The sequence below is a fragment of the Osmerus mordax genome, chromosome 15 (assembly GCF_038355195.1).
Source record: "Osmerus mordax isolate fOsmMor3 chromosome 15, fOsmMor3.pri, whole genome shotgun sequence".
Taxonomy (NCBI): Eukaryota; Metazoa; Chordata; class Actinopteri; order Osmeriformes; family Osmeridae; genus Osmerus; species Osmerus mordax.
Window position 1 is genome coordinate 4564073 of NC_090064.1, and position 26468 is coordinate 4590540.

Consider the following 26468-nt stretch of genomic DNA (forward strand, 5'->3'; position numbering starts at 1 on the left):
CGCAAACGTCTGTCTGAATAAACTATAAAAGACAGACTGCAGCAAACATGGCAACTAGGAAGAAGTCAGGGCTCCAGACTAACTTTTTCCCTTGGTTGCACTGGTGCGCCTAACTTTTTTATTTAGGTGCACCAGCACAAAATTTAGGTGCACCCACATTTTTCCTTGCGTCGCCACAATTTCAAGGTCACCTTTTTATCACGCTCCATATACATTCATATATATTATGTAAATGACCTTAAACAAGAATAAGGTGTAGGTAAATATTGGTTTTATTTGACGCACAATTAAACTGTATATAAAAATATTTTAAGTGCTTCACTGAGCTGCCAAACTAAAACATTGCAAGAAAAATAAAACATTTTAAAATAGAAAGTGCTACTGTTTAAAAGTGCTTCCCTGAACTGAGACCTAACATTTCATGGCTCAAAGTCTTATAGCGGGTCCCCCCTTGCTGTCGCATGCCCTTCAGATGGCCAACACCTGTAATTTGGCTTTCTTGCCCTTTGGCCTTGGCTAAACCAGCTTGCCACACTCTCCCTAGCATCAACATCCTAGCTCCATGGGTTAGCTCCATGGCCCAGCTCCGTAACTTGGGGTGGGCAATTAATTTTGACAAGGTGCCACATGAGAAACCTGAAATGTGTTGGAGGGCTGCATCAACGATAACTTAATTCTGAACATAATTCTGCTCACTATTCATTTTCCCCCATTGTAAAAAGCATTAAAGTATATATTTTTATTAGCTGATACTGGTTATCAGAAGAATAAGGATATTCTGTGAATATTTATATAAATATTTTACATGTTGGTCAACTAGGAAAAGACTATCGAAGTAACAGTAAAAACTAAAAAAAATCATTACATCAGTGTTTCATTTTCTAATTAATCTTCACCAACACTGAAAAGTTGTTTTGCAGTATGTTAAAGATATGCAATTGATCAACTTTATACAAAAAGCAATACTTTTTTGCAGTTCATTTTGTTATGTGAGAGGAATCCAGTGGGCTTGAACAAGTGCATCAAAATCTGGCTGAATGTCTGAGGTGGATATGCGAAGGACAGCTGACAGGTGATGATCCGAGTGTGCAATTTAACTAGCAAACCATCAGCCCGCGCCCACTGAATCAGTCAAGTTCTTATTATGTCCGCGTTCGTTTTTTTCTTGAGTCCCTTACTGCCGATTCAATTTGTAATCCTTCAACACAGCGACCTGTTCTCCAAAACTAATAACACAGCTTTGACTTTGACCTCAGTAAACAGATACTTAGAAGTCCATGTCTTGTTAAAAACTCTACATTCTGTATCAACCTTTCGTTTTTCATTTTCGAGGGCAAACCACCTAACTCTCCTGTCGGTGAGGTTGCGCAAGCGCACATATGTAAATTGCCTGATCACAAGTGTTTCAGGACTACATATTTACAACCGCTCAACACATTTATTTTTTATTTACCTCACGCGGGCCGGATTGGAACAGCCTGTGGGCCGGTTGTGAACCGCAGGCCGTTCAATGCCCAGGTCTGCCATAACTGATTCTCTGGTGCACAGGGTGGTATTCGTCGTAGCTCGCTAAGCGGTTTAGCGAGCTAATTTTCAGGCTAAGATAAAAAACGCCCCTCTTTTTGGTTTGTGGAAGCAACTTTCGATAAATCACCATAGTAACATATCAATTAGCACTAACCTGCTCCAGAGCAGGCTAACGTAAGTGTAGCTGGATAAGCTTGCCACACCCCCGGAAAATAACATGGCAGCTCCCTTTTTGAGAGACCCAGTTGACCAAGGAGCTATATTTTAGTTCGATTAGCTTTCCATACCAATAGAGTTCTTCGCGATTGCCAAGATCCTTTATTTCACACGGATGAGTTCTTGTTTGAGCAATATCGATTCAGCCGACATGGACTCATTTATTTGAAAGACCTTCTCGGGCCGTACATTGCAAATATCACACGCCGCAGCAAGCTTTATGCTTTATTATGAGCTTATGCTGCTGTATGTGAATATGTAACGCTATGTTTTACGAAATGTCTTATCTGTTGTGCCTGTGCTTTTTATATGTTTCACTGTGGGAGAGTGGGAAACGTCATATCGATTCCTTTTTATGTCTTGACATGTGAAGAAATTGACAATAAAGCTAGGCTACTTGAAACTTTAACTGTGCTTCAGACTGCAAAGCCTTGAGGTTTTTTGCGTCAGGTAGGCTATAGGCTACATTTTTATACAGTATAGGCGATGCAGAAAACATTGGCAAAGCCGCAGCATGCGTTGCTGTAAGAAAAGTGTACTTGGCGCTTAACCAGCTGATGAATCAATTCATCATATTCCCTGGCCATGTCCCAGTCAATGACATCAAAGAGGGATTTACACATATGCCTACATGCATATACACATATATAGTACATGATATAAGCGCAGTAGCCTACTTATATCCTCATAATTGTCTATGAATTCGTATCGTAGAGTTTAGATAATTTTTTTCGCTAGCAAGATCTCATTCGATTATTAATTTCCATTAAGCCTATACCAGCAGGCACAATTAAAGAAATGTGATCTGATTGATTGAGGTAATGAGGCACTTAAGATGAGCCTATACATTTCCCCAAAACTTTCGCATTTAGCTTATCGGCAATTTTTTCCCAAGCTGCTTGTCTTGCTCTGGCAGCGGTGGCGGTGTTTGACTTAGCCATGATAATATGCTTATTGTCTAGAGACTCATTATAATAGTTTGCTCGGATGGCGAGAATAGCCTATCACCGCTCTCTCTTTCGTCTTTTCCGCCATCATACCGTTAGAAAATCACGGTTTTGGTGATCGACCTTTCCTGCCTTTTGAAGTAGTACGTGCACGTGCAATTTCCCTGATAAGTTTAGCCTGATTGAAATTAACCACATGATTTGGATGCGGATCAGCCGTTGACGAACCGATATTTGCTGTTCTCACTCATCTCGCTAATGTTAACGGGCTAAAGGGACAATTGATTAATTTAGCTTCAACTCTTACGACGAACGGGGCCCTGGTCGTAATTTCAATCACACAGCACGGAGCAGTGTAGGCCTACAGGAATATCTGGACCACAGCCAATCAGAGGCAAAGACTCGCCCCATCTCTGATTAGTTTAGACCACGATATGATCCAACCATGAGTGCGAGTTCCGTCAAAGAAGAAACAAATGCTTCGTTCCTGGAGAGGTAGCGGTTGCGAGGAGGTTAGGTGCACCGGTGCGACCTAGTAAATATTTTAGTCGCACCCGTACAAATTGTGGTCGCATATGCGACCAAAAGTCGTATTTAACCTAATCACAAACAATCCTAACTTTCTGCAATCTTCCTTGTAATCAGGTTAACATTTAGTGAAACTGATCTTTTAAAAAGGAGTAGCCTGAATCACAAGGGTAGAGCTTGTCAGGGATGCAGTCACTTCGTCAACCAACAGAAACAACCCAATAACGCCGGAGATCAAAACCTGAGGTTTTACGCTAGTTGGCCACAATGAGAATGCAGCTATGCAGCGCAGACAAACTACCCAAGCCCCCCAAAAATTATATTTAACCCTCGTGCTGCCTTCGGGTCACATGACCCAAAGGTTCATAACGAACCATCGTTGTGTTTACCCAATTTTACCCAATACAAAAACAAATAAAAATAATTTTCTTTTAACCATTCCAATGTGGGGGGTCTGAGACAGCCCGACAGTTAAAAGAAAATGCTTCACTTTGTTTTTGTATGAGGTAAATGTGTCGCAATACGACGGTGGGTCACAATGACTGATGGGTCAGAATGACCCGAAGATAACACAAGGGTTAAAGTATAATTACAAAGTAGAAGCACACATTTTATATTTGTGTATAAGTACAAAAATAAATCTGTGAAAAAGCAGGCCTATGTGAATAGTCATGTCATAAGTACATTTTCGGAACACTTCTGAGAAAAAGATAAATATAGCCAGGTGAAAATGTATTAAACTCCCATTTAACATATTTTACAGATTTAAGTAGGTATAGGCTCTCATCTGTCAGAATTTTCCATCAAACAATAAATGCCCTCTCTAAACATCATCCAGCTATTCACGGTTTCCTCTTGATGTTCACCAATGACAATGAAACAAAACAGACTTCATGCCCGTAGCTGGACTACCCTGTGTAGTTGGTGCTATAGATGGAACACATGTCCAAATCATTGTAAGTTTCCTGTTTACACAGATCCGCAGAAACTACAAAAAATGCAGTATAATGCATGCCAGGCCAGTCGTTGGCAATGTCACTTTGTAAAGAAACACTGCACACAAGTATTCCTCCACAGAAGGGATTGTAGTTCTCACGGGTTGTTTAGAAGTACTCAAGCACATGCATATAGACTGAATACATCATAATTTTCACAACGTCAGTTTACACAGAGATTATAACCAAAAAAACTTGCACTTTGAAACCCGTTGTGATATGTTTGCATTTTCTGTCCCCAAAACACCATTGTCGTGTAAACAAACGGCCAAAACGCATAAAAACTTTTCAGTTTCTAGTTGAAAACATTGTGTAAACAGCCCCTTACAATATAAATGTAGCTGCAAGAAGTAATGACGGATTCCTCCTGAAAATTGCAGACAATGTTTTTTTGACATGGTAGAGTGACATAGTCCCACACGTGGAAAACTTTTCAAGGCAACAATGGTTGATTTTAAGTAATTTTTTTACGGTTTTCACAAATTACCACTGTAGAGAACAATCTATAATTTGGACATCATGGGTTTCTGAGACGTTTTTGTTCCCGATGAGCAATAGCCATCCATGTATACCAACTTTCAATGGAATGAATATTGTACTAAGATGCCATCATGTCGCCAAATTGAATACGACAACATGATAGCACCTTAGTACAGTATTTCTATGATGAAATCATTGACAGAGACCCATCCTTTACCAGCCTATCACTGTGAGCCATTGTAATAAATCCATAGTAATGAGGAGTCAGATGGCTGAGCACTTAGTGAGTCGGGCTATTAATCAGAAGGTTGCCGGTTCGATTCCCAGCCGACAAAAATGACGTTGTGTCCTTGGGCAAGGCACTTCACCCTACTTGCCTCAGGGGGAATGTCCCTGTACTTACTGTAAGTCGCTCTGGATAAGAGTGACTAAATGTAAATGTAACGAGGTCCACGGTGCCCTTTTTCTAGTTTAAGATTTCTCCTAATTCCATAGGGAAAGTTGGTCACGGCAGCTTTGTGAACAGGTTTTCAGCTCTTAAATAAAACCTATTACTACTATTTGGGAGATCTCTTAGTGGTAAGATAAATGTTTGGTGAAAACGATGAGTTGTCAGACCTATGAATAATAATATTTTATGTTATCTGAATCATGAGGTAGAGTTTTAAAACAGTCCAGATGATGGGCAGACGTCTATATTTAAAATGTGGAATTCAAATTAAGATTATTTAGGTCACTTTGGTAACCCTGACCGTATAAGATGTCAGAATTTTGCAATTTAAGCTTCATTTAAGTCAATGATAGTTCATAATTTCCCCCCAAAAATGTGCATCTTCTGTCACCAATCTCAGATGAGAGATGTCATTGGTGCAGCTACGGCTGGAGAGACGTATTTCCGTGCCTCCATGGATGGCTGTGTGTCGTATATGGTGACCAACCACATCCCCAAGTTGGTGCAGAACAGAGTCCGCACCTGGTACAACTACACCTGGGATGCTCAGGGTATGCTGGGTAGGTTTCCCAGCAAACTACTTCTATTGAATTTAATTACTAATAGAGATATACTGAGATGGGTGAAACCATGAAGCTGGGATTTCTGGATTGCTGAGAAAAGGTCTCTATCCTTTCCAAGATCAGAATCAGAATAAAGTTTAATCGGCAACAAGGAATTTACTTTGGTGGGCAGGTGCATACAGTAAATATATAAGAATCTTTAAAAAGTGTGTGCAGTCCTTACAGTGAGGGAAGAAATTATTTGATCCCCTGCTGATTTTGTGCGTTTGCCCACTGACAAAGAAATGATCAGTCTATCATTTTAATGGTAGGTTTATTTGAACAGTGAGAGACAGAATAACAACAAAATCCAGAAAAACTAATTCATTTTTTTTGCATTTGCATTTTAATAAGTGAAATAAGTATTTGACTCCTTCTCAATCAGAAAATCTCAGCTTGTTACCTATATAAAAGACACCTGTCCACAGAAGCAAGCAATCAATCAGATTCCAAACTCTCCACCATGGCCAAGACCAAAGAGCTGTCCAAGGATGTCAGGGACAAGGCTACCTACACAAGGCTGGAATGGGCTACAAGACCATCGCCAAGCAGCTTGGTGAGAAGGTGACAACAGTTGGTGCGATTCTTCGCAAATGGAAGGAACACAAAAGAAATGTCATTCTCCCTCGGTCTGGGGCTCCATGCAAGATCTCACCTGGTGGAGTTGCAATGATCATGAGAGTGGTGAGGAATCATCCCAGAACTACACGGGAGGATCTTGTCAATGATCTCAAGGCAGCTGGGACCATGGTCACCAAGAAAACAATTGGTAACACACTACGCCATGAAGGACTGAAATCCTGCAGTGCCCGCAAGGTCCCCCTGCTCAAGAAAGCACATATACAGGCTCGTCTGAAGTTTGCCAATGAACATCTGAAGAACCTCCTTCCCTCAGCCACGCCATTGAAAATGGGTCGTGGATGGGTATGTAAGCATGACAATGACCCATAACACACGGCCAAGGCAACAAAGGAGAAGAAGAAGAAGCATATTAAGGTGTTAGGTCCAGGAGTGGCCTAGCCAGTCACCTTAATCCCATAGAAAATCTGTGGAGGGAGCTGAAGGTTCGAGTTGCCAAATGTCAGCCTCAAAACCTTAATGACTTGGAGAAGATCTGTAAAGAGGAGTGGGACAAAATCCCTCTTGGCTGTGTGCAAACCTGGTGACCAACTACAAGAAACGTCTGACCTCTGTGATTGCCAACAAGGGTTGTCACCAAGTAATAATTGCTTGCTTCTGTGGACAGGTGTCTTTTATTCAGGTAACGAGCTGAGATTTTGTGATTGAGAAGGGGTCAAATACTTATTTCACTCATTAAAATGCAAATCGATTTATAACAATTTTTACATGCGTCTTTATGTATTTTGTTGTTGTTATTCTGTCTCTCACTGTTCAAATAAGCCTACCCAAATTATAGACTGATAATTTTTTTGTCAGTGGGAAAACGTACAAAATCAGCAGGGGATCTAATAATTTTTTCCCTCACTGTAAATATAAGATTAAGAAATACAATCAAATACTGTACAATATTAAATAAAACGTAAAATATAAAGTAAGAGTACTTTAATATATATTACATATTATATAGTAATATTCACCTGTAGCACTTTGAGATTTAGCTAAATATAAAGTGTATTACAAATACAATTATAATTATTCCTATTTATTCAATTGACTATTAAAACAATTCGGGCTTCCTCAAGTTTATGAGTTTCGTATTTGTTTTGATTTGACTGTTATTATGAGGATGCATTATTATGGATACATACTAAAATATACAATGTACACTCTCCTATTAGATGAGTCTGAGCTGCTGGACCAGATGCCTCTGGTGATGAGAACAGCCATCGCTGTGGACGTTAATCTTACTACCTTCCAGAAGATAGATCTATTTAAGGTCAGAAATCTCAAGTCAAAATAAATTTAAACATGACATCTTTGTAGTCTATTTGGCTCATACATCATAGGAAAGTCTTCAAATCCATACTTTTCTTTGGAATACCAAATCACGTACTCTTTTGGTCTTTAATGTTTAAATTAATTTGTGAATAAATGTTATATGTTAAGGGTTGCGATCAGCAGATGTTAGTGGACATGTTGCTGAGGCTGAAGTCAATCATTTATTTACCAGGGGACTTTGTGGTGAAGAAGGTAAGTGTGTGTGTCTGTCTTAAAATGAAACTCTCATAACACTATCTGACTATTTAAAACCACTGCTTGAAAAGCAGTAGAGTTGCAAAAGGATGGAATCTTCCAGGGATTTCCTTTGCATAAGTATTGTTGTAATCTCTTGAAATTACCAACATTTTGCCACTGTACATAACAGACAACATTCTGCTGAACACAATTTTTTCCTCCACCTAGGGAGATATTGGTAAAGAGATGTACATCATCAAAAGTGGAGCGGTGCAGGTGGTGGGAGGACCTGACAATTCCATAGTCTTTGTCACTCTGAAGGCTGGTTGTGTGTTTGGAGAGATCAGGTAAAGGGATGTGCACCCTGAGCTACGGATGCACCGAATCCAGGTTCCGGATTCGGCCGAATATTGGGCTTTTTGATGGGGTTCAGTTTCGGCCGAACCATAGAATTCTTTTCCACCGAACCCTACGCTTGCACTACGCACGCTACGCTGGTCGACATAATGACGCCTCCATTGATTACGGGAATGTGTTTACGTAGGCCTAGGTGGACCATTCAATGCAGTAGGCTGAGAGAAAGTGAAAATGGATCTTGTGAGCAGAAAAAGTGTTGTTTGGCAGTACTTTCAGTCAAAAGAAGGAGATTCAAGTCAAGCTACATGTTCAATTTGCAATGTTGATTTGTCTCGTGGTGGCAAGGACCCTAAACAATACACAACATATTCACTGTTAAAACATTTGCGTATGAAACATACGAAAGAAATTCAAGAAATGTAAATGGCTAATATTTTGGATATTGATTGGATCTTGAGATAGGGTAAACATAGGCATATGGTAATTGTCAAAATACACTGCTGTGGTCGTTGTTTACTTCATTAATGTGTTTACTGTGTTAATGGACTGAGGATGGGAGTAGGATTCGGTTTTGGCAGAATCTTAACCAGGGGATTCGGTATTCGGCCGAACCCCAAAAATCTGGATTCGGTGCATCCCTACCCCAAACTGCAAAATTATAGACTTTAGTTCCATCATGCATTAAAAATCTAAACATATTTCAGTCTGTTGCAGTCATCCAAAGATGGAGGGAACAGGAGAACAGCTAATGTCAAAGCTCACGGCTTTGCTAACCTCTTTGTACTGGATAAGAAGGACCTAACAGACATCTTGGTTCACTACCCTGAATCACAGAAAGTCTTGGCCAGGAAGGGAAGGTAAGAAAGGGGTTAGCATATTTCTTCTGTTCGGTCGTCGTTGTCTAGGGGGAAATGTTAGTCGACTGAGACTGATGCTAGAGCTAACCGTGGCGGGCCCAGACAGGTGACGAGCGGAAGGAGAAACTGGAACACTCACCCCCGCCAGGTAGACTCCCACCCCGGTCTCCAGGACAGCCCAAGCCGCCGTTCGGTTCGGCAGAGAGCTCGCTGATATTATGTATTTGGTACATTATAGTTTTTCTCCATTGCTTTGGCTCAATTCTTGGAACAGAAATGACATTCTCAAAGCTCTAAGTTCATTTGGCAAAATAACCTATATGGTTCAGCACAAATACATAGATCACCTTCAAAAGTTCATATCTCACCCAAAACAGTTAACTCAAGCTTCAAAACCAAATCATTTTCTCATATAAATAGTCAGTGCCCCCAAAATGAAAAGTTCCTTCTCGATTGCTTTGGCTCATCTCGAGAAAAAAGAGGACATTCTCAAAGTTTTAAATACATTTGCCAAAATAACCTAGATGGTTCAGCAAAACACCATGGCACACCTGCAAAGGGTCATCTTTCTCCTAAAACAGACAACTCATCAGTCAAAACTAAATCCTTTTCTCATACAAATAGTCAGTGCCCCCAAAATGAAAAGTCACTTTGGCATTGTGTAAACACTGCAGGTCAAAATGATTAGATGTTTTGTCAGTATGGCAGTGGACCTTAAAAATATCCCTCATGTGCACTGTGCTACAGTTACTGTAGTAGATGTTTTCTTTCCAGAATACTATGTGTCTTCAATCTACCCAGACTACCAGCTCCCATGTTACCCCGCTCCTCATCTCCCTTCACTGGCTTCCCATCACGGCCCGTATCAGATTCAAAACCCTGGTACTGACCTTACGAGCGGTGAACGGGACTGCACCCGACTACATCAAGTCTCTCCTCCAGCCTTACACCCCCACCCGCCACCTACGGTCTTCTTCTGTCAACCGTCTGGTGGTCCCACCTCTCAAGAGCGCCCGCTCCCAACCCAAGCTCTTCTCTTGTCTGGCCGCCCAATGGTGGAATCACCTCCCCACCTCCACCTTCAAGAACTATGTTTCTTCCCATTGGCACTTATTTGCTTTTCACAATGTATGCTTCATGTTTTGGCTACCCACAATGTTTTTGGGGCTACCTCATTGTTTATGATCATTGACCTTGACTTGATCATTGACTTTTGTAAAGTTCTCTTTTGGAAGTCGCTTTGGATAAAAGTGTCTGCTAAATGAATAAATATAAAATTTAAATGTAAATGTGTATCAAACAGAAAAAAGATTACAGTAATTCAAGAGTAGCCTACAAGGTTTCACATCACATATTGCACTCACACTGCTTTTGAAATTGTTACTGTAATTGCCATACATTGTGGTTACTGTAACATGAGATGTGTACAGCACAATATAATGTCATACAATAAGCACATCAAAATGTATAACCTACACTACCAACACATACAGTAAGAAAGTAGTTTCACTAGTTGTCGTCCTCACTCTCCTGCTCATCCTCACGCTCCTGTCTATCTGGCCACAGATTTCATCGACATCACATCTGTGGTTCTCCCTTGCGATGCAACAGGGGAAGAATCATTGTGCATGCCGCAACCATCCCCTACACTGATCTGCTGTGACATCGTCACAAGCAGCATCCATTGCCTGGAGCAGGATTGAGGAATGGGGAGTAAGGTGATAAGAGCACCATAAGCATTCTTGGATGGGCAGTGAACCCTGATGACTGGGCCACGGTGGAAGCTTACATTGTCCCACACAATGACAAATGTAAGCAAGTGCGGCCCTACCAAACCCCTCTCATGTAGAGGGATAAGATCGGAGTGCAGGTGGTCCAAGAACACCAGTTGCTTCTGGGTATTGTATGGGCCAAGACTGGGAATTTCTCTGAAAATGGCAGCATACATGGTGATGTTGCCCCCGAGCTGGCCTGGGACAAGCTCTATATATTGGATGGAAGCATTTATACTCCTGGATGGCTCCTGTCAGCTAACTAAACTTACTGTGTGATTGGTGATCGGATGTGTCCCCTTGTTTAGTAAAGTTCTAGTTGCACCTGACAATGACTGTAACCAGTTGATCCAAGAGATCCATATTACAGTATATACCATGATGTTTTTCATGGTATTATGTGCCTGAAAGATTTTGACAGTGGAGTGAACTGTTGTGTAGGTGATGATGTACACAAGGAAATTATGCCAATATGTTTTGCAGCGAATAACCACTTGACTGAGAAACAACAGTCAGTTTAGACCAGCAAGATATATTCAATTGGTAATTGGCCGAACTGAAGGCAATTGTACTTAACCATTTCAAAGATGTGCTAAATCATTTGAAATTTGTGCAAACTGTAGGCAATTGCACTTGTCATTTACGAGGATGTGCTAATACAATTGCAATTTGATTAAAGGAATGAAAAATTCCAATAGTTTTTAAACAAGTGCCCAGTGGTTTGGAGGTTTGCACTTGTTGTTTTGAGAATGTCATTTCTGTTTCGTGAAACGAGCCAAAGCAATGGGGAAAAACTGTAAGCACAGCGTTTTGCAAAGGAAAGAAGGGATCGGCAGCGGTGGGGAAACAGAAACCCAGGGGCAACCGGTCGCATCGATGGTGACGTCCACTCACAACAACTCCGAAGGTTTCCCCCGTCTTTCCGCCATCTGGGAGTTCAAAAATAATAAACTCCTCCTCTTAATTACCTGGGCCCCAATCAGGACACCGTTCCACTCCCCTTTCCAATCACCACCATGTGCAAGGCCGCTGTGCCACTAAAGTGTTATATTTAAAAGTTACTCCCGAAAAAAGGAATATGAACCTCTCTTAACACCCTGCCACTAGGCGTGCGCGTAACACTTCTCTTTAGTAATACAAGGTGCACACGACACACTTTTACACATCTTGCTGTTTCAGTAAGATTTAGTAGGTCTTTGAAGAAAAAAACTACGTAGGTGCCATGTTGATGCTCGCTCCCATCCCCGATGCTCGTTAAGTGAGACCTGTTTAAAATTGCATCCTGCTTTGTAACAGTGCATATTTTCAACCATGTTTGAAATTACCAGTACATAGAGGGCAACATTTTGCTCCTGCTTTTGTGACATTTTTTACGTTCCAAGCATTTACATTTAGTCATTTAGCAGACGCTCTTATCCAGAGCGACTTACAGTAAGTACAGGGATATTCCCCCCAAGGCAAGTAGGGTGAAGTGCCTTGCCCAAGGACACACCGTCATTTTTGCACGGCCGGGAATCGAACAAGCAACCTTCGGATTACCAGCCCAATTCCCTAACCGCTCAGCCACCTGACTCCCATTTAATGTTTGCATAGATGTTTGCGACCAAAGACATTAGCAACTGACTCAACTATGATTTTATTCTATCTTACATCTTTTTTGAAAAGTCAAAGACAGCATAGACTTACTATTAAGCCTGGAAATCAGCAAGCCACTTTACTGCGCACGACCGGACTTGCTGGAAGATCAATATGGCAATGGCCTTATCTTGGTTTTTCGAGCCTCAATGTGCCACTGAGCACTTTCATTAAAACTAATAGAAAATCATCTTTAAACATCTTTGATGTTTGGTCTACTTAATAATAGGTATATGGTGTCATGTAGTGAGAACAGCTGCAGCCAATAAACAAATCAGAAAGCATTAATACAACTTTCATTCAACAACTTGAATGGGAAGCGGAATTTCTTTTCAGCCTCCATTTTGTTGAAAAGGAAAAACACGAAAACATTTATTTCTCGTGTTTTTAAGAAACAGCAGAGTTTTGTAAAAGCCAGGTCCCTCCAGATTTTCCAACATTGTCTGTGTTCAGTTGTGTACTGTAGTTTGTGAACTCCTATATTTAAGCAAATGTAGCTAATTTTGTAGTTGTGCAATCGTGCACTTGGCATGAAAGGTATGTTGCTCTATCAAAGACACCCTCTAATGTTCCTGTCATTTGAATATTTCCATGTGATTCAAAATGGGTTTGCCTTAACTTTGGATACGTTTTACTCAGAGTAGGTGGAACAAGTTATGGGCGTGTTGGGAAGAGGTGTCAGGGGAAGAATCAAAACCTCAGTAGCATTAAATCTACAAAGTGTTTTATTAGCTGAATAGAATATTATATGAAGTCATAATGTGACATGTTTGGATGTAAGTGTGTAAAATAATTTGTATTAGCATTGCCTCTTTAATAGGTTTGGTTATCAGTTGGATTAGTTTATCAAATATATAAGTAATCAACACCTTTCTAATAGGTAATGCCACAATTCATAAGTGAAGTGGTGTTTTAATAAGTTATACAAATATTACAAATGGTGATGTTTCTGGTTTTTAACTATATAACTCGAGTAAACTATCAACTCGGTAGAAATCTGCTCCTCGTCCATTAAGTGTATATAGTAGGTACAAGTTATCCCTTACTTCTAAGCGTGATAAATGGTTGAAATGTGTAAGAAATACAAGGTGTTGCGTGAGAGTTTGAGAAATGGTTGAAATGCGTGAGTCTCTTGAGAGCCCTGATCCACCCATTTGATGAGCATAGTCCCATTGACGTCTGGCTAAATTGCACCAGCTAAATACTAATTTGTGTATTTTTTACCAGAATCATTTGTCACATGACAAAAGTATTAAGATAGTATCTCAATACAAGTTTACTAAACAATTTCTAGCTCTGTTGATGAAACTATGCAAGAAAGTGGTCATTGAATTTCAAACAAACATTCATTTTTTTTTTTATGCTCAGAGCTCAAGTTCTAAGGTGTGCATGGGAACTAAATGTTAAGAGTTGCTGACTGTTGTGTGTTTTTTTGAAGAAAACTGATGAAAGCCAAAGGTCCCGCAGCTGCTAAGGCTGAGGAAGATAAGAAAAAAGGACTGGCACTATTTGGACCCAAACCTCCTACACCTAAACTTCTGCGTGCCTTTGGAGGCAATTTCAACAAAAATTTCATGGAAAGACTCAAGGTAACTTTCATTTCTTATTAGCCTGCTGGATTGACTACGATGGAATAAGAAGGGGAACTAATTGTGAATCTCAAGAAATTGCCATGACAATGTGTTTTGGTAAAAAGCTGAGGAAATAAGCAGTTGAGAAAATTGCCCTCTGGCTCTTCGTTAGGTATCATAAATACCTTAAGACTATCTGCTACATCCATTCTACAGAGCAAAGTATCCTGCAGAGCCTCAGCCTCTTACACTTCACTTAAAACTAGTCACTGGCAGTTCTTTATTAATGAACAAAGAAGCTTATATTCAAACCTTCATACTTAAGCCCAGAATTTCCTCTACAGTCTCAACTATCCTGCCTACATTTTCTATCCTATACTAAACTTTTCTGAAGGAGAGGTTGTCTTTTTGGTTAAGAAAAGTGAATGAGATTAAGTTTGTCTTCTCTCTTTTCTTCTCCCTCTTTCCCTCTTTTTTCAGAATGCCTCCTCATAAAGGCCAAAACCATAATTTTTCTTTTTTTATTACCTTGTGCAAATGTTTGATTGTGAATAGCTGTATTTTTTTAGATTGTGATGCCAGAGGAAACATTTTCAGTTTGCATCCCACAACTTGCTTTGTCCAGAACTATGTTTGATCTGTGAAGTACAGTGTGTAAATAAATTAAATGATACTTGAAAGTTCAGCATTTGTTTCTGCCATGCACATCTTTGTTTTGCTGACTGAATTATGTAGTTCGTTGTCAGGAGTTATTGCAGTGCCAATCACAGGATTTATGTATCTATAGCAACTTCTTGTGTCATAGCATGTTTCTATGTTACTGTTGTGCATAGAAGCAGAGAGCGAGGTCAGTTAGTCGTGAGACTGTAATCTCCTTAGCTTGACCAGCAGGGGCCCATTCTCCGTACGTCGCTTATTACATCCGAGATCAAATGACACATCCAAGATGACATCATCTTGCTTATCATGATCTGGCTAATTCGGTTCTTCGAACACACTTGTTGTTTATGATTAGTATAGCTGGATTGAGTTATACGTTGGTCTAAAAGGGGGTATGTATCGATAGTAGAAACCTTGATCAGCAACGCTGCTATTGGCTGCTCACATAAGTCTATGGCTGCTCACCGTGGCCAAAATGAGCGCCCTGTTTTTTCCGCAACAGAGCCAACAGAGCAACAGCTTGTTCGAAGGCACGGTTCGACACGTGATCGTTCTACACCAATAAGGTAGCTGCTTTTTGTCAACATGGATGGATATGTTTGGCATTAGTGGATGGGACCTTGCACGTAACAGAAATTCGGCCCCTGACAGTGTTTTGCATGTGATACACTGTGGCTGCAAAAGTGCGTGTGAGACAGGCAGATGTTTTTCTGCAGGACTGTGTTGCACAGACTTATGTCGTTGTTGTAATTGTGCCAACACAAAAGAAACTGAGGAACTGGGAGATAACTGTCCTGACACTGACAGTGAGGACTGAGTGTCCTTAATCTGTTATTACTTATTCTGTTTTGTACAGTTTTATATATCATATTTCATATTTTTCATTACGATTGTTTTTATGGTTGATCAGTGTTTTCATTTGTGGAAGAATGAATGAATGAATGTTACAACAACGACATAAGTCTGTCTCCCCCCCCCCCCCCAGGTTAATGTAATAGCCTAGTTTAATAACTAATGTAATATTGCACATATTTTCATACTATTTCCCCTAAAGTAATAAGGTTAGGCTACTTAGAGACCTTCCACTCATAAAGTATGTTCTAAATGGCATAATGCTGCAAATTATTAATTAAGCATTCTGTAGCAAATAATGACAATAAACCCACTATTTATTAATTAAAACTACTTCTGCATAGTAATGCACCGAAAATACAAACGTAAGCAAAGGCAGCAATCGCTATCGAATCAACAGACATGTGCAATTTAGCTAGCAGGGGAATAATACAGATCACTAGTTAACTTAATTTAAATTAGCAAGAATATAGACTAATACAATAACAGGCTTAAATTAACTGACAAGTTAGCTATACGACTTCTCAAAGACGCACAATCTCAACTGCGGTGTGAAGCGCGTATCCATGCTATTCTCCGACATGCACTCTAACAATCACATAGACGTCTAAAATTTTGTACAGCCCTATTTCTGATACCATGGCAGCAGAAATGTAGTCGTGGCGGGCCGCCACGGCAAAATAAACATAGGAAACACTAACGTGCAAGGTCCCATCCTCTATTTGACAACCATATCCATCCATGTTGACAAAAAGCAGCTACCTTATTGGTGTAGAAGGATCATGTGTCGAACCGTGCCACCAAAATCCTATTACACTCTGAAGAAACTAGTTCTGCATAAAACATAGACGCATCGACAATCGACTGGAATTTCTGCGACAAACTTTTTTTTGGTAGCTTAGCAGGACTCATTCTTTTTTATGAGCTAAATATTGTGTAGATGCCAGACTGACTAACTGAGTTAGCGACGTACGGAGAATGGGTCCCAGGTGTCAGAAATATTAATCTATCAAGCATTGCACAGTCAGTCGGTGAAGAAGTCAAGAAAGCTTTATTGCTTGGTGGCCGCAAGGAGACAAAACATCACACGCCATGGTGCTACAAAGTTTGTCCTGTTCTCAAGTCTTAATGTAAGACTATTTAAACATATTGGTGAGAAGTCCCCTCCCCTGCATATCAGCTGTCAATGCGATTGATGCGAGGTAGAGTGCGTGTGCATGTGTGTGCCCCCCTAGCAGTGGAAACTTACAGAGTTCTCTGACCCTAGGCTTGACCATATGATTCACTCAGCACAGATAATGTTAAACATATTTATTGCACCTCTAGTAAGATAATGGTCAGTCTAGGTCAGTTTGTTTACGCAAGCCTAGTGTTATCTATAGGTCATGTGGGGAGAGGGTTCTCTGCTGACAAGAAATGCCAAGTACCAGTATTTTCAGAATACAACATTACATTCTGAATTTCTCAGACACCAGGATATTTTGAGGTTTGTTTAAGTAAATGGTCTCATTTAAATTTTTATATCAATGTATTGGGGGGGACATTTTGACCAGATTTGAAAAAAAAAAATTGGGGGGGGTGGATGTGTCCCCCCCAATATGTATTATGATTACGGCCTTGGTATCTGCTCAACAGCCAGGCAAGACAAAAATAGCCCCAGGAAAAAGTTGTGGTAAGGGATGAAGTGCATCCAGAGTGACAAGGTAAATAAGTGTGTTGCTTGCTTTCTTTGTGTAAGCATAGATAAATGCTCTTTAGATCTGAGTTGTTTTTGAGTTACTGTAGAGTTGTTTTATATTGTTTAATTTGGTAAACCATCATCATACTGAATTTAATTTGTTTGGTGATGATAGATCAGAATGGGTTTTATTCGCCATGAAAGTTTGCACAGACAAGGAATTTGCTTTGGCAAGAAGGTGCAAACATTAAACATATAGGAATCCAAAATTTAAATATGAGGACTAACTATACTAAGGGTACATAACTAGCAATACTAAGTGGAATTCGATTAAAATAAACTATACAATAAAATACAATAAAATAAAATATAAGTTGCAGTAATTTACAATATAAAAATACAAAAAAACTAATGGTACAAGATTGTATTATGCAGTGCAAGATTGTATTGTGCAGTGCAAAATGTTTTAAGGGCATTGAGTCATGAAGTCAGTGTGAACCCTTGGCCTTGTTGAAGAGGCCAACAGCGGAAGGGAAGAAACTGTTTTTGTGGCGTGTGGTATTGGTCCTGATGGACCGCAGCGTTCTGCCGGAGGGGAGTGACTGAAACAGGGAGTGACCAGGGTGGGAGATTACCTCAGTTTTAGGGTTTTTAAATGCAGCCAATGGCAGGGGACAAAGTTGACAAAAGGAAACACATTTGTTGTCGGGTATGTCCACTTAGCAGGTGTCACATGAACACGAGAACACGAATTGGGAACGGCGGCAGTGATGGCTGATCTCTGTCTACCCATGAGACAAGAGGCAGTTACTTCAGGGATTAATGAGAATTAATAACCACAGGCTAGCGTGCATCTGTTCCTTCCATTGTTTGCTGGTGGGGACTGTGAGGACCGTTGGCTGAGGGTGAAGTGCCTTGCCCAAGGACACAGCAAGGCTGAAGTGGTAGAGGAAACAACAAGGAATAACAACACAAGGAATAGAGAACTGGATGGGCTTGCTTCTTTGCTGTTGCCCACACAACTACTCACCATGTTCAGCAAGCTAAAAAAGCTGTTTGAGGCACAAGAATCACACTCAGTGTTGGTGGCTGCTGATGCTACACCTGCATCAGACAAGGTAAAACCTTTATGTTTTTACTCATTTACACAACTATTGCTACTGGAGCTGGAGTTGTGTGAGACTAAACTGCTGATTTACACTGTTAAGTGTTAACAGTTATCTGTGAATAATACCTGGTTCAATAATAAATGAAAAACAACTAATTCATGATTAATATGTGTTTAAAAGTGCTCAATTGGTTAATTAAAACAAATGTTACAGTTCCATAAGTCCAAACATTAAATATTTAATGTATTGTATTTGTGACAGTAGTATGGATTTTTATGCATGCAGGAGGTTTTAAATAATTTTTCATCAAAGGTTTAAAATGAAAATAAAATAATTCTATTGGTTTATTGTTTCTTATTAGGTTGCCCTTGAGTCTCAATCTATGAGCAGTCACTATCTATTCTCCTTAGTCAGCACGGTGATTCCATAGAAATACATCAAACCCCAGCAACTGAGTCAGATAAGCCAAAGCCTAAGAAGCCACTAGGTCTGGAACGATTACTATGTGTGAAGATTGGAGCTTATACAGTGGTCAAAACAGGGATGTATTTCTGATAAGATTTTTTGTTATGTATCCCAGACTTAGGCCGAATCCCAATTATCTGTCTTCCCCTACCCCTTAGTTTACCCCTAGCCCTTGTCCCTCGAAACGGATGGGTAAGGGCTACATAGCCCTATGAAATGAGACACCACTTGGTTACGGTTACGTATATCGATGTCTCCAAAGCAAGTAGTGTTATGTTCTGATATCAAATTAAATTCGCTGCTAATGGAGTTTAATTAAAACTGTAGACATGCATGGAGTCCATTCAAGGCTAATCAGAGAAATGCGGGACTGTTGTGCAAATCAGCAATGTAACATTAGCGTAGCAAACTAGCGATTTTTAAAAACGTTTAAATTAAGAACATGGTTGCAAATACATATGAACAGGACTGTGTCGAGCACAAAACAAGACTGTCATAATTTTTTTATCAATTATTTAAGCCGAAAATATTACATTTATGGGACTGGCTGATCTGGCCGCCATTTTTGCAGGTTGCGCAGTATTCACCTACCCCTCGGTTTCAACAAAGCTCCCGAAAACACTTGGTTTTAAGGGGTGTATAGCCCCTTACTCTGTCTTACCCCTCGAGCAAAAAGAGTATTATTCTCATGTGAACGCGCTAAAGTAAAGGGTAGGGGTAAGGGGTAAGACAGAGTATTGGGATTCAGCCTTACAGGGCTTCCAACTTTTCCAAAAACCTTGGCGCGAGATTTGGTAGCCCCCCCCCCCCCCCCCCCCCAGGGGCGAGCTATTGCGAGCTTCACCCCCCACAACCCCCCCCCCCCCCCCCTTAGGCGAGCTTTCGCGAGCTTCACTCCACCCCCATGCGAGTTTACACGGATGTTTGCGCGTCAATGATGCTTCACTCCGTTAACCTGCGCCTCGTCCGTTACTGTTTACAACGTTAGCTTGGCTACTTGTTTGGCGTTGCCTTTTCAGCGTGAGATATACAATGTGTGGCGTGAGAGCGTGAGAAATGGTTGAAATGCGTGTGTCACACGGCGAAACCGTGAGAGTTGGCAGCTCTGGCCTTAATCTTAGACTGTGAAGCTGAAGGTTCTGCAATAATCATGGCCCTGAAGTCTGGTTATACTTGTATCTCAGTGCAAAACAAAACTATTAGTTACTTACCTTTTTAAATTCAGATCACACAATTCAGAGAAAAACAAACTACTATACTAATACTAATACTTTTCATATGATTCTTTTGTGTGGAATGCAAACACAACCGATTTTTTTTACAACTGAAAGTATTTAAGAAGCCACTCAATATAATAATCAACAAGTTTAGGATCACTAAATACTCAACATTTGTTATTGTTTACCTAAGCTTCCAGTTGAATCATGGGTGCATCATGCGTGATGTGATTTGATTTATATCACGGTGCAGACGGTTTTTCCCTACTACTACTACCCTACTTATGCTAGCGCGGTGGTACTAGCTGTAAAGTTTCGTATGTAGGCTGTATTTGCCTGTACAAAGTACATACCCATCCCCCCTCCTAATCAAGTAGTGAATCGGCAGATTTGATCTCAAGTCAAGTAGCCTACCCTTAAATATAATTTTACTCTTCTGTTCCACACTCAAATTGGTCCTTCTCAACTTTTTTTTATGAAAGAAAAAAGAGCAGTGGTCTCTCAATTTTTTCCAGACCGGTATAACTTACACGGACACACAGTACATACTATATGGTTCCTACATTTGATATGCCTACAGTTGAGAAGGATGGCTTGCGTATGCAGATTGTTTACCTTGCTGTTCACACTATGACTTGCAGCTTGCGTTTCCAAAAGAAGCTTGGAGGAGATTATAGGCTTAGCAGTATTTATGACTTAAGAAGGTCAGGGGTAGAGTGTTCACGTGCAAATTATACACTTATTCTCAAACCCCTCGTTTTACACTGTTGCTGATTGTCACGTTGTTCTGAACAATAGTGCAATAATAACTTCTTAATTACTCAACTACAAGCTTACAATGACATCTCAATTACTGTAATGCCTTGTGAAGTGCAGTGCTAAGTACAATGCAGGAAAAACAACAACATATCTGTGCAAAATCAACTACTTGTGAGTGCAGTTTCTTGCTAGACTGTGTAACAAGATCACAAATATAAAGTGCAGGGAAGGGACATAGTCATAGGTATCACAGGAAGTGATGATCTGCTGCTGTGTTGCTTGATTACCTTAGGCTGAGCAGAAAAACAGAAGTTAATCGTAATGAATTTAAGAGTAGCTTCTTGAGACCACACACAGCTGTGTTTACCTTAAAGAGATATGGAACCTACTTTATTTGTACAGATGGAATGTGCCTTCCGTCAGCTAAATGTAGCATTACTTCTGTTTAATAAATCGTTTCTCTATATACTTTGTCAAAATCCATATTTAATTCTGACAATTTACATGCAAGTCCACTTTTGTAATAATCATTTAACCTGTCATGGAGTTATAGAGCTATTGTTACTGTAGGAATACATCAAACAGAAATCCATTTGCACTCTAAACAAACATCTAACACACTCAGAATCAGAATTGTGTTTAATCGCCAAGTAAGTGTTCACAAACAAGGAATTTACTGTGGTGGGCAGGTGCGTACAGTAAACATATAATAAACATATTGAATCTTAAAGTGTGTGTGCTATCCTTAAATATACAATATAAATATTAAAATCAGTTCATCATCAAATCAAATTTATTTGTATAGCCCTTTTTACTGGCAATTGTTACGTACACCACCCAGGATGGTGGGGACCGAAAGCCCGCTGCTCAATGACACTCGGTGGACAGTGAAAAGGGCATGGAGTCGTGGGTGTGAGCAAGGACACAAAGGCAAAAATGTACCGTAAAAAGTGTACAGTGTGAACCCTTGGCCATGTTGAAGAGGCCAACAGTGGAAGGGAAGAAACTGTTTTTGTGGCGTGTGGTATTGGTCCTGATGGACCGCAGCCTTCTGCCGGAGGGGAGTGACTGAAACAGGGAGTGACCAGGGTGGGAGGAGTTGGCCACAATCTTCCTCGCTCGCCTCAGGGTCCTCGAGGTGTGCAGGTCCTCAAGGGTAGGCAGATTGCAGCCAATCACCTTCTCAGCAGTGCGGATGATACGCTGCAGTCTGCTCTTGTCTTTGGCAGTGGCAGCAGCGTACCAGATGGTGGAGGAGGTGAGGATGGACTCAATGATGGCTGTGTAGAAGTGCACCATCATTGTCTTTGGCAGGTTGAATTTCTTCAGCTGCCGTAGGAAGTACATCCTCTGTTGTGCTTTCTTGGTGAGGGAGCTGATGTTCAGTTCCCACTTGAGGTCCTGGGAGAGGATAGTGCCCAGGAAGCGGAAGGACTCCACAGTGTTGACTGGGGAGTCACACAGGGTGATGGGGGTGAGTGGGCGGTATTCTTTCTGAAGTACACAACCATCTCCACTGTCTTAAGAGCATTGAGCTCTAGGTTGTTCTGGCTGCACCAGGTCACCAGGTTGGCCGCTTCCCACCTATAATCAGACTCGTCTCCACCAGAGATGAGCCCAATGAGGATGGTGTCGTCCGCAAACTTCAGGAGTTTGACGGACGGATGACTAGAGGTGCAGCTGTTGGTGTACAGTGAGAAGAGCAGAGGAGAAAGGACGCAGCCCTGGGGTGATCTAGTGCTGATGGACCGGGAGTCAGAGACTTGTGTTCCCAGCTTAACGCACTGCTTCCTGTCAGACAGGAAGTCTGTGATCCACCTGCAGGTGAAATCAGGCACGTTCAGCTGGGAGAGCTTGTCCTGAAGCAGGGTGGGGATGATGGTATTGAAGGCAGAGCTGAAGTCCACAAACAGGATCCTGGCATAGGATGCTGGGGAGTCCAGGTGCTGTAGGGTGAAGTGGAGGGCCATTTTAACTGCATCGTCCACAGACATTTTGGCTCTGTAGGCAAACTGCAGGGGGTTAAGTAGAGGGTCTGTGATGGATTTAAGGTGTGCCAGCACCAGGCGCTCGAAAGACTTCATTACCACAGAGGTCAGGGCGACGGGTCTTTAGTCATTATGTCCTGTTGGCCTTGGCTTTTTGGGCACAGGGATGATGGTGGAGGACTTGAGACAGGCTGGCACATGGCATATCTCAAGGGAGGTGTTAAATATGTCAGCTGGTCAGCGCAGTGCTTGAGGGTGGCTGGAGAGACAGAGTCTCGTCCTCCGCTCGCACCACCCAGGTGCGAGCGGAGGACGTTACAAACCCTTCTCCTGGGCAGTCCTTTCTCTCCCTGCCTCCTCCGGAGCCCATGCAGATGGGCAAACTGCGCCTGTCGACAGTAGAGAAGAGCCGCAGGATGAACCTGGGCTTGTGTCTGTACTGCGCCGGAGAGGGTCATGTTGCGGAAAAGTGTCCGTTAAAAGCTCCTGCTCGCCGGTGAACAAGGGAGTCCTGGCGAGCGGTTCTTCTATCTCTCCATCAGTCGGTGCCCGTACACTGATTTCTGTTACCCTGTCATGGGATCGTTTGTCCCTCTCCTGCTCTGCCTTGGTGGACTCGGGTGCAGAGGGGAATTTCATGGACCTTGGCTGGGCCGTTAAGAACAGGTGTGTAACCGCTAATGGTGTGTACACGGTACACACCATTAGCAGTGAGAAACTTACCACCATCAACCAAGTCACCGAGTCCGTGGGTCTCGTGACCTCGGGTAACCACAGAGAGAACATGTCCTTTTTTGTTCTTGACTCTCCCTCTGTGCCCATGGTTTTGGGCCACCCCTGGCTCTCCTTCCATAATACTCATATTAAGTGGTCGGCGTCGTCCATATTGTCTTGGAGTCCTTATTGTCATGCCCATTGTCTTGTGTCTGCCTGTCCTTCTGTGCCTGTTTTTGTTCCTGTGTTACAGGACGACATGGACGTTTCCGGGTTCCCAGCTGTGTACCATGATCTGCGGGTTGTTTTCAGTCGGTCACGGGCTGCATCTCTCCCTCCTCGCCGGCCCTACAATTGTGCCATTGACCTGCTCCCCGGCACTTCACCTCCTCTGGCCGTCTTTTCTCCCTGTCTGCCCCTGAGCGGGCGGCCATGGAGAAGTACTTGGATGATTCTCTAGCAGCGGGTATCATTCGTCCCTCCACGTCTCTGGCCGGGGCGGGGTTCTTCTTTGTGAAGAAAAAGGAGGGCTCGTTGCGCCCCTGAACCGGTACCCCCTGCCGCTTATGTCATCGGCCTTCGATCTCTTGCAAGGGGCAAGGGTGTTCACAAAGTTGGATCTTCGCAACGCTCACATATCCGAACCACCTGGTTCGGATACGTGAAGGGGACGAATGGAAGACGGCTTTTAACAGTCCTGTGGGGCACTTTGAATACTTGGTTCTGCCCTTTGGGCTGACAAATGCTCCAGCCGTCTTCCACGCGCTTGTCAATGACGTGCTAAGAGACATGATCAACAAGCAAGTTTGTGCACCTGGATGATATTCTCATCTTTTCTGCATCTCTCCAGGCACACATCCAGCACGTCAGGCAGGTGCTTCAGAGGCTGCTGGAGAACCAGATTTACTTTAAAGCGGAGAAATGCGAGTTCCACGTCCAGTCGGTTCCGTTCTTGGGGTCCATCATCTCGGTGGAGGGGATTCGCATGGACCCTTCTAAGGTGAGGGCTGTCACCGACTGGCCGCAACCTGGCTCTCGCAAGGCCCTTCAGCAGTTTTTGGGCTTTGCTAACGTTTACAGGCGATTCATTCGCAACTACAGCCAGGTTGCAGGTCCGCTGATGTCATTGACCTCCACGAAGGTTCTGTTTCTGTCGTCTCCTTCAGCCCAAGCTGCATTTGGTATGCTCAAAGCCCATTTTACTTCGGCTCCTATCCTCATAACACCTGATCCTGCACAGCAGTTTATAGTGGAGGTTGATGCGTCAGAAGTAGGTGTCGGTGCAGTCCTCTCTCAAAGATCCCTTCAGGACAACAAAATGCATTCCTGTGCTTACTTCTCCCACCGTCTGTCCCCCGCAGAACGGAACTAAGACATCAGCAACAGGGAGCTGCTGGCAGTACGCTTGGCCTTGGGGGAGTGGCGTCACTGGTTGGAGGGTGCGTCCGTGCCTTTCTTGGTATGGACTGACCACAAGAACATGGAGTACATCCAGTCAGCGAAGCGCTTGAACTCTAGGCAGGCCCACTGGGCGCTGTTCTTCGGGCGCTTCGACTTCACGCTCTCGTATAGACCTGGGTCTAAGAACATCAAGCCCGACGCGCTGTCCCGCCCATTCGCCGTCCCGGCTGACGGCTCTCCACCAGAAACCGTCTTGCCTACAAGCAGGGTGGTGGGGGCCGTTGTCTGGGATGTGGAGGCACGCGTCGGGCAGGCTCTGGATGGAGTTGAGGTGCCCAAGGGGTGTCCGGAGGGTCTGCTCTTTGTTCCCGGGTCGGTGCGGGCAGATGTCCTCCAGTGGGGTCACTCTTCCAGGCTCACGTTCCAGGCTCATCCCAGGACGAGGAGGTCGTTGGCAGCCATCCGCCAGCGCTTTTGATGGCCGTGGATGTCCGTCGGTTCGTGGGGGCCTGCTTGGTTTGTGCTCAAAATAAAACCTCCAATTCGCCTCCCGCTGGTCTGTTACAACCCCATCCTGTCCCTGGTCGCATATTGCCCTAGATTTCGTCACGGGTCTTTCTCCATCTAGTGGCAATACTGTGATTCTCACCATGGTGGACCGCTTTTCTAAGGCGGTTCACTTCATTCCCCTTCCCAAGCTCCCCTCCGCGAACGAGATGTCCCGTGTGGTCATCGACCACGTCTTCCGGTTCCATGGCATGCCGGAGGATGTGGTCTCTGATAGGGGGCCCCAGTTCACATCTCGCTTCTGGAGGGAATTCTGTCGACAGATGGGCACTACCGTCAGTCTGTCATCAGGGTTCCATCCACAGACCGACGGCCAAACCGAGCAGGCAAACCAGGATCTCGGACGGGCACTTAGATGTATGGTCTCCCACAACCCCTCTACCTGGTGTCAGCAGCTACCGTGGGTGGAGTATGCCCACAACTCTTTGCCGGTGCCTGCTACTGGGCTTTCTCCGTTTCACTGTTGTCTGGGTTACTCACCTCCTCTCTTTCAGTCCCAGGTGGCCGAAGCGGCGGTTCCCTCGGTCCAGGCGTTTGTGCAACGGGCTCGCCGTACCTGGAGGAGAGCCAGAGAGGCGTTGCTCCATACCAGGGAACGCACCACACAGATGGCTGACCGACGCCGGACTAAGGCCCCATCTTACGTCAGTGGTCAGAAAGTGTGGCTCTCCACTAAAGACCTGCCGCTGCACGCTCCCTCCCGCAAGCTGGCTCCCAAGTTTATTGGGCCCTATCCCATCACCAAGGTGGTCAGTCCGGCGGTGGTCAGGCTTCGGTTGCCTCATGGGCTGCATCGCATCCATCCCGTGTTCCACGTGTCCCGTGTCAAACCCGTGTTGCGCTCTCCCCACTCTCCTCATGTCTCTCCTGTCCCGCCGCCTCCTCTTATCGTGGATGGCGCGCCTGCCTATGTTGTGCGTAAGATCCTGTCCTGTAGGAAACGTGGACGGGGGTTCCAGTATCTGGTGGACTGGGCAGGTTATG

General features: G+C 42.9%; 1 protein-coding gene across 1 annotated transcript in view; it reads left to right on the top strand.

Annotated features, from left to right (window-relative positions):
• The window catches only part of LOC136957962 (cyclic nucleotide-gated channel beta-3), an 89324-nt gene extending 74755 nt beyond the window's left edge, over window positions 1–14569 (top strand). Inside the window, exons 12-18 of the mRNA XM_067252177.1 lie at window positions 5545–5704; window positions 7546–7643; window positions 7814–7897; window positions 8111–8229; window positions 8944–9096; window positions 13942–14092; window positions 14555–14569. Of these exons, the coding sequence (XP_067108278.1) occupies window positions 5545–5704; window positions 7546–7643; window positions 7814–7897; window positions 8111–8229; window positions 8944–9096; window positions 13942–14092; window positions 14555–14569 (780 nt within the window). The remainder of the gene's footprint in view (window positions 1–5544; window positions 5705–7545; window positions 7644–7813; window positions 7898–8110; window positions 8230–8943; window positions 9097–13941; window positions 14093–14554) is intronic.
• Window positions 14570–26468: the final 11899 nt, after the last annotated feature.